General features: G+C 34.8%; 1 protein-coding gene across 1 annotated transcript; it reads right to left on the bottom strand.

The window, feature by feature from the left end:
* Positions 1-2,889: 2,889 nt before the first annotated feature.
* On the bottom strand, positions 2,890-8,612 carry LOC112005544 (lupeol synthase). The gene is made up of 17 exons (XM_024037816.2): positions 8,421-8,612; positions 7,969-8,058; positions 7,104-7,301; positions 6,817-6,901; positions 6,522-6,688; positions 6,218-6,406; positions 6,000-6,113; positions 5,725-5,844; positions 5,530-5,652; positions 5,339-5,437; positions 5,101-5,157; positions 4,904-4,950; positions 4,677-4,820; positions 4,272-4,449; positions 4,080-4,160; positions 3,493-3,576; positions 2,890-3,345 (listed from the first exon to the last, which is right to left on the bottom strand). The coding sequence occupies exons 1-17, from the start codon at positions 8,421-8,423 to the stop codon at positions 3,235-3,237; spliced, it is 1,890 nt and encodes a 629-aa protein (XP_023893584.2). The 5' UTR covers positions 8,424-8,612; the 3' UTR covers positions 2,890-3,234.
* Positions 8,613-9,326: the final 714 nt, after the last annotated feature.

The following is a 9,326-nucleotide window of genomic DNA, read 5'->3' as shown; positions in this document are numbered from 1 at the left end:
AGAATCAACACACATGATATCAGAGGTCAAAAACAACAACAAAGTAATAAAATATAACTCAGCCAATAAGAATCAACAATACTCAGAAACAAAGTAAGTCATAGTAACCCCAAACAAATAACTTATGACAATGAGACAAATTGACATGGGTATGAGATATACCAACCAACACAAATCAGAGCACAAACTCCAACAGTGAAACTAAAACATGATAACAACCATATTTAGTATCCTAGAAACAAGATCAACCAAACCCAAACACCCAAACTCACAAACATAAACCCAACCCATATCTGAAACAACAAATATCACAAATTAGAATCACAACTCACAGATTCAAGAAAATAAAGCTCAAAACATGAAATATGTAGTGAGAAAGAGAAAACCCATACCTTTTCCTTGAAGATTTGTGGTTAAAATGACGCAAAAATTGAGGTTTTTTGAGAATGACACGGTGAGTTTGAGAGAGAGTTGAAATGGGGAAGACAATGAATAGTCATAAAAGTTTGAGGGAAAACTGAAAAATTAAAAAAAAAAAAAAATTGCCCTTAGAACACAAAACACGCGATTTTTGTGATTGAGTCAAACTGCGTGCAAGTCACCAAGGCCAGCTGCCAGAACACTTAAAACAAAAATTTTAAAAAATTTTCTAAGTGTTTTTCATGAATGGAAGGTCTACCTACAAGAAAGTCGCGAGGTAAGCCATGAAAATCTCTATATACCCCGCGCGACTGGACCTTCCACCTGTGAACAAGTCGCCATAGTGAGCCGTGAAAACTTCTGAGTAATGCTCTTGACTGGAGGCATGCGGTTGGACCAACCTGCGACTGAGTCGCCAGAACAGGGCAACACTATTTTCGAAATTTTGACAATTTTTTGTAAAAACAAAATACTTTCCAAAAACAACTAAAAACACTCAAAAATCTTTTTGTGTTTGATCAACAAAGATTGAGCATGTGAAAACACATTTAATCAAGTACAATCACACAAATAAATATGGCATCCATTGAACATAGATAAGTGTGATGTGTGTAGGTATTAAAAATAAGATTTGCTAGTCCTCGCTCGCCAAGTCTTTAATCTGAGTGGAGAGAGCAGTGATTTGCTCTTGAAGATATGTCATCGATGTGGTGATGTACGCACAATAATCTTCCAACGTTTGTTGCATAGCATCCTGTGAACACTAGAAATAGTCAAACTTGTCAAGAAGCATGTCGATGCTATCAAGGGCATGAGGAGGTGCATGTGGCTATCCCTAAGACTGAGCCTATGGTTGCTATTGTGGTTGAATAGGTGAGGCTTCCATGTCTTCAGGATTGAGGGTGAAGTTATCAATATCTTCATCGATGTTATCACCCTCAAGAGCAACGCCATACATTCTGCTCTCTCTTCTTCTTCTCCAGGACCATGGACACGAGCTTTGCTGCTCGTCATTGTTTGGGCAGATATCTGGTCTTCCCTCCTTATCACTGGTATACCGGGCGGAATCTAGACCCTCTCATGTTGCATGATGGACATGATCAATCATGGGAAAGGTAGAGTCATTCATGACGTCCTTTTGTTGACACGTTTCTTAAGTAAATGGTAGATGTGAGCACAAATGTCTATGTCCTTCTTTTGGAATAAGTCATGAAGGAATAAAGCTCAAGGATGAGAGAGGTTCATTAGATTCCTCACAGGGAAAAGGTTGAAAATCATGATGTACGCTAGTGTTCTCATTTTAGGAGAGAAACTGGTGGTGAGCAAGCACTTCTTCGACCGATCTCCCCTAAGCACTGGTGTTATCATTGATACAGCTGGCGATTTCCTCTTGTCATATGGAAGAGAAAAATGACAAATGGTAATCTAACATTATTTCAAAATTGCCCTAATGACTACCATATTTTTGTTAAGGGTGTTAACTCGGGTTAGCGTATTGTGTCAAGGTAGGGATATTTGACTAAATAGCTCAACTCGAACTAGATCCTTTTAATAATAGTGTCATAACCCTTCAACCCTAACATGACTTATCAATAAAGCAGGTTGACCTAACACAAGCCAAGCGTCACACCCTCACACTTAATAAATGGATCATGTTGGGCTTACACAAATGTGACACAAGCCATTTTAACCATTTAATATTAAGCAGGTTAGTTTGACACAAATTCAATCCATTTAACCCACTTCAAAAAAACATATGATTAATATTGTTATAAATTTAATACAAACTCATAACATCAAAATACCTATTAAGTAGAGAATATGAAAGTCAATAATAACATCAAAATAACATCTTCCAAAAGTTCAAAATGACATCAAAACACTGTTTTAAAAATTGGACTGGCCGGTTCAACAGGTTTAACTAACTGGGCATGGAATTAGTCCTGTAAAAACCGAAAAAATTGACAAAAAACCAATAAAAATCGGTCAAGAACTCGGAAAAACTGAGAATCTGTCCCTTTTCCGGTTCTTTGACCAATTTAATTTTTATAACCAGGCATCAAAGTACTTAGTAAATATTTTCAAGCTTTAGAAAATTGGTGGCATTGAAAACCCTTACAAGCTTTCCAATGATACCATAATCATCTAAAATGGAAGTTAGGAATACTCTCAATCTTCAGTACGGTATTAACGATTTTGGTAGGAAATCTCTTATGGTTATGGAAAATTTGAATTTCTTATGAAATTTGAAAAATTCACTAAATGTCCCCAAAAAAATATTTGTAATATATAACGTGCACAGATGACTACTAGCAATTCTTATGTCTAGCAAAAAGAGAAGGGTTCATAGCATAAGTAGGTTACTCATCAAACAAACTTTTACATTTGGTGAGCTATACACCTGTGAGACCCCTATATTGTGAGGGAAGCTTAATAACCCGCCTTCTAAAATAATTTAGAGAGAGAGAGTTGAAAAGCCTATAACCTCATATATTTTTTATTCATTTCTTAGTAAAGTATACACACGGTAATTCTACACGGTATGTTGGCATGTTGCACTTGCACATATAGCATCCACAAATATTACATTTCCTTTTGGGCAAGTCCACAAATACATCCTTACACAAACTAAATGGACACTTTATTTTTTGGTAGTAAAGGGAAACTATTTGTCTCACAAAAAACTACATGACAATTTTACATCTTTCAAGTAGTATATAGTTATCTATATTTCTTGCTTATGTGGAAGTTGTATATATATTGGAGATTGGTGATGAACTTCAATATGCAATCCTTTGTTTGCGCATTCAGGTTTTATGCAAATAGAACTCGCCTCCGATATTCTCCAAGAGCCCATATGGGAAAAATGTTTCTATATGATGAGTAGTTTAGTGTACAGTTCCTCATAAATACTCCAGTGATTTCCTGTTGCCAATAACCATTAGTTATACTATGCTTCAAAAAAATATCTTGGCATGTAGAAATTATTTTGACAAAAAGAAATGAAAGAACAATACAACTAAGACAAGCACTTATCTAAATGCATTGGATTTTGAATAAACATGGAATTACCTGTTGGGGGAAGTCACCATCTTCCATCTGTGCATTGATCAACACTCTGGCTCCGCGATGAATTGGTGTTGGATCTATCTCGGCCTAAATTTATAAAAACATTTAGAATCAGTATATGAGATTTGTTTACACTTCCAAAGCAGTCACTAAAGGCTCCCCTTCTAAATTTTGCTATAATCTAATACTTATGGTTCCAAGTTTCTTAAATTTATTTGTTTAGATCTTAATTTTTGTGTTCATATGTATGATATCCTGGATTACATGAATTGGATTTGATAAGTGTATGTTTATTTTAGGTTGAACTGAGCTATATAAGTGATTACAAGGAACCCCCATAGTAAGTTGACTAGTGCTTTTAGGGTATAATTGCAGATGTGATTACAAGGAACCCCCATAGTAAGTTGACTAGTGCTTTTAGGGTATAGTTACAAGGAACCCCCAATGGTGAATTACTGATTGATATCTTGGATTACTCATTTTCATGACACTTCCCCAACTAATTGCCAACTCTAACTATTGCTGAAACCTAAGTCAACCATGCTAACGTACAACTTATTAAATAATTGAGGAGAAAATGATGGACTAACCTGTCCAGCATCAATGAGTGATAACAGCGCCCATGCGGTTTGGACCAAATTTGCACGGTTGCCTTTTATATTTGTCCACACCTGTTGCACAAAGAAAATTATTTGAGTTCTCTATTTCCATTTCCCCCTTTCTTTCTTTCTTTTTTGCTGTAAAGAATAAGTACACATTTAAATCAAAACAAATTTCCATACCTTGTTTTGGCTTGATAGGTAACTCTCTCCCCATCCACCATTAGGTAGCTGCTTTGATAGCAGAAATTCACAAGTTTTGCGCAATGCAGGACAATTTCTATAGTTTCTTCCACAAGCTGCCAATCCTCCTACCGCAAACCATGTACCATATGTGTAGCAAATCCCCCAATGACCATACCTGCGTAAGTGTTAATCTTGTGTAAGTATTGATGTTTTCTCCTTTTGGCATCAAGCAAAAGAAAACAGAAGAAAAAAGTACAAAATTGGTGCAGTCTCTTTCTGATATTATCATAGTTGGTTACTTTTATTTTCTATGTTTAAATGTTGAAAGAAAACTGTGTGGCTATAGAGCAGTACTTCCACGCTGTGAATCAAGAATATAAGTGTGTGCAAAAAACATATTACCATGATCCATCAGGTTCTTGTACGTCTTCAATGTATTGAATTGCATTGGAAATGCTACTGTCTATCTCTGTTCTACGGTGCTTGGGATAGAATTTCCTAAAGAGTGCCAAGCCTTGAACCGCTGATGAAGTACATTCTACATACCTATAAAGTGGTTCAAATTTAATGTTAGGAAGATAACATGACCAATACCATGACAACTATTCTTGTGCTGGAAGATAACTTACTCTCTCTCAATAAGAGTATCTTCAAAGAACTCTGTGGGGTTGAATTTCTGCAAAAATAAGATACAAAAATTTGGGAATGAGTGGTATGTTTAAAAAATGGTTTTTTGCCATAAACATGTGCACACCTATCTTACAAGGAAAAGTTGAGATATTGAAACAAGTTAGGGAGAAACTAGTAGTTTTATTGGAGAAGTTACCTCCAACCAACGGTAAGCTCTTTGAGGCTCCCATGCTGGGAAACCACCATTGCTACTCTGTATTGGTATTAAAAGAAAGTCAAGTATTAAAGTGATGCATTTCAGAATCATTAAACCTAATAAAGTTAAGTAAGTGAAGTGGATAATATAACTCACACACAACTTGTACTTAAAAAGTAAATTTTTCAAAAAAGAAAAAAGAAAAAAAAGAAAAGAATCTGCAAGTTTGAATTCTTACTTGTAGAGAAAGAATGACATTCACAGCATCATAGAACCTATTTGTCTCCATTTTTTCCCCAACAAGGTCTTGAGACATTTGTGAGAACAAAAGTGCAACCTGAAAAATAGAAGGTTTTGCCAAAATTCAAAATTTTGCCTTTGAAATAAACCTTGAGAATGTTAGTATAAATGTATTAGAGTTGGCATTACCTTTAGCCCTTCAGCTGTGCAGTCAGAGACTTGCCAACCATGGTCCTGCATTGAGAAAGTCCATGCTCCTTTACTAATGTGTCGGTACATAGCTTTGAAGTCACCAGAAGGGTTTTCTCGGACCTAGAAAATAACATGATTAAATTAAGCACTATCTTTCACAGAATCAAGTGAGTATTTGATATATATTCTAACCTGTGAAGCCTTGACAAACTCATGTGATTTCCTGAGTGTTGACCGATACTCTTCATTTAGATTACAAGAGAGAATTGCTTGAATAGCAAAACCCGCATCCCACATCTGACAACCAAAACTCTGTATCGCATAAATCAAGCATCATAAGTAAATGCTTTTAAGTATATGTGATTATTATTAATTTGCTCACATGCTTATGGATGTGCTAATTATGCTTTTTTGCTTTTTCTAGAAAAGTCAAGTAACCCAAAGACACAAGGGAATGGTCATATTACCTGAACTTTTAAGCCATCTTCAGCAACCCAATAGTTGTCTGGAAGTCTAGCTAGATGAAGCTTGTATGCCTCTGAATTTGGATCTTCAACCCAACGGGCAAGCAAACATAAAACCTGTAATACAAGTAACCTTGACAACTTTAGTTCAATGATGACACACCAAATACTTTGATTTTATATTTCTTTCATTCGAATTGAACTACAACACAAGTATTGACCTTTTCTACGCTTCCAATGCAAAGGTATTTGGTGTTCTCATCCTCATAACGTACATGACCAATTGCAGCTTTTATTGCCTTCTCTCTCAACATTGAAAAGGGCCAATGTGTCAGGATAGGCTCGGCTACATGGTGAAGAAAATCCCAAAGCATATCTTGCATGAGGGGATGCGGATAGTAGAGATCCTCCTAAATTATTGTGCAAGTTTTATGTAGGCATCAACTTCGTGAAAATTGCTAATAATCAGGATATGATATTGATATTTCTAACATGGAAAAGAAATGCAAAAAGGCTTCGAATAACCTTAGCAATTGTACTCCGAGCTTTGTTCCAGTTAATTTGATGGTAAGGCTCATTGTATAACTCTTGTCTTATTGATTGAATCAAGCCGGTGATTGGGCCGACAAATCTCTTTCCATATAAATAAGACATTGGCATGTAAACCAAGCGACAGTAGCATAACATTTTGCCTGTATTTCGTATAATGATGGTCATGACGATCAGAAACATGCACTATGCTAACTACTACATATATTTTTTGAGTGATATGCATCTTAAAAGGTGTTCTTTTCAACAAAAAGATGTGAGTTGCAAAAACCTGGATGCATAGGGAAGAAATTAGGAAGAATCCAAAATTCTGGAGGCAATGGATTGCAGCCTGACCACTCATATACTCCTAGTACCTATACAAAAGTGGAGGCATTTCAAGTTTACTTACAGAAATAAATAACATCTGGTTGATACGAAATTTGACAATACAAGTTAAGAATATAAAGAAAATATAATCAAATCATGAAATTTTAAATATATTAATTGAATAAAAAGTTATTAAGTAATGTAACATTAACCAAAGCAACATTGGCTAATGGGTTCAATTGGTCATACCGTGACCCAAAACTTTCCCCATGATGGAATTGCTACTAAACTACCATGGTCAAGGATCCATTTCCGTCCTCTAGCCATAGCCATGTCTTCACCATCTTCAGGTCCCTCTCCAAGTAGCCTTAAGGCAATGTAGCTCAAAGCTGTGCCAAACATTGTACTGTGACCTTCAATATGGAAGCCCCAACCTCTGTCTTCATTCTGTCCAACAAACAAACGAACATGTATAGTTTAAAATTATGCAAAGTTTTCAGTTTCTTAGGCTTGTTGGCTTGCTGAATATCTACTAACACTATGTCATGAGTTTATAAAGAAAATAGACAGAATTTTATTCCAACTCATATTGAAGAAAAATCCACCCAATTCACTAGGTGGAAACCCAAAAGACTTTAGGTGTACATTTTAGTCACATGACTAATGAGGATGTCCAGAGCCTTTTTTGGTAACAGGATGTCCAAACTTTAGGTGTATTTTTAGTCCCCCTTGTTTCCAAGGAATTCTTTCCTGTAATTATGTGATGTCACATGATCTAGTTTTTTTTTAGTTAATAATCATATGACTTGTTTAAATAATTTAATGAATTATATGTTTTATATATGTTACATGATTTTCATGTAATGCATCAGAGGAAAAGTATTCTATTCCATTATAAAAAAATATTATATATATATATATATATATAAATTTCTCATTAAATGGGGGATAATAATGTGATTTCCCTTCTATTAATAAGGGATGCCATTACGTTTGACCTTTTTTTTTCCCCTCTCAAATTAAGGAATATTCCATGTTACCGAATTTATATAGATCCTTTGGAACAATAAGTTAGTTGAGCACAAAGTTATTTTCAATTACAACAAAATATTACCTGGTGATTATACAAGTATCGAATTATTTCCTTCTGGTGTGCTGGTGAAAGTATAGCATTGAGACCTCCCGTGATGTACAATGCCATTACCTGCATGGCAATAATTTAAAGTTAAATATAACAAACAAGTCACTGGGTTAATTTTTTCAGTCATCCCCATATATCAAGTTATAAACACAATATATATTTATACACACACATTTGCTTGTGCGTTTAAAAGCTTGAATTCAAAAAATCAAAAAGCATATGCAAGAAATTGCACCAATCGGATGGGCCGTTTTTGTTTTGTCTTTTTTTTCATAATTCAAGAAATTGTACCAATCTGATTGGCCTTACGGAATGAACATAGTCAAGAAGTGTTACAATTTTAACAACATTTTTATTTTCTTAAGCAAAGGTATAGAGAGAGAGAAAGTATGTTTTTTGGAAACAAATGGTTTGAAAATACATACCATGGGTTGAAGGAAAAACAGAGGCCCAGCAGATTCAGCAGGCCAGTGGCCATCATGGGCTTGAATGGATGAAAAAAAGCTCAATGCTCTTTTCAGAGTAGTTATCACTGCTTCCTCTGTTATCACCTCTGTTTCTTTCACTTGGACTGGTGGTGGAATAGGCCCACATGGGTTCTCCTTTCTAAGCTGAGAGTTTCCATATCAAAGAGTTAGAGATATGTCCAAGTGAAAAAAATGAGACAATAACTCACATATAGAATTTATAAGAGTCAAACGCAAAGCACTAGTATATGATATGTTCCTAATATTTCCCATTTATTAAAGTCATTTTAGGTGGTCATTGACATCATCTGGGCTTAGCCTGATGATAAAGTAATTATCATTATGGATACCATTGTCAGTTTTTAAAGTTCATAAAAGATAAATGGAGAGAGAGATATCAATTGGGCCTGGCTTTTAGGCATTAATTTATGGTTTAAAACAATGAACTGAGCCTTGTGTGCTAATCGAGCAATTACAAGCGAAATGATGTGGCATCCATGTGTATTGAGTTGAGGAAATTCTTCTATATCATTTTTGAAAAAAGCCCTGTGAAAGGTTTAAAATTAAAAAAGAAAAAAAAAAGAAAAGAAAAAAAAAGCTACACTTACCAAATTTTCACAACAAATTTTAAGTGTTTAGTTGTTATTAGTTCTAATTTAAACCTACTACTGAAATTATTTTTGTGTCTACCAATAATAGCCTGTAATAACTTGCCACTTAAATTTGTTGTAAAAGTATTGTAAAAATATCGTAATATAGCATTTATCTTCTTTATAACTAATTTATGGTAAGAATAATTCCAACCAAATCCATTATTTGAGAAGAAGAAATTTTACCACTGATACCCACCATTCTTTTTTAGTT

Source organism: Quercus suber, unplaced genomic scaffold, assembly GCF_002906115.3.
Source record: "Quercus suber isolate HL8 unplaced genomic scaffold, Cork oak 2.0 scaffold_487, whole genome shotgun sequence".
NCBI lineage: Eukaryota > Viridiplantae > Streptophyta > Magnoliopsida > Fagales > Fagaceae > Quercus > Quercus suber.
Note: the sequence above shows the minus strand (reverse complement) of the source record. Positions and strands in the feature narration are given on the sequence as shown.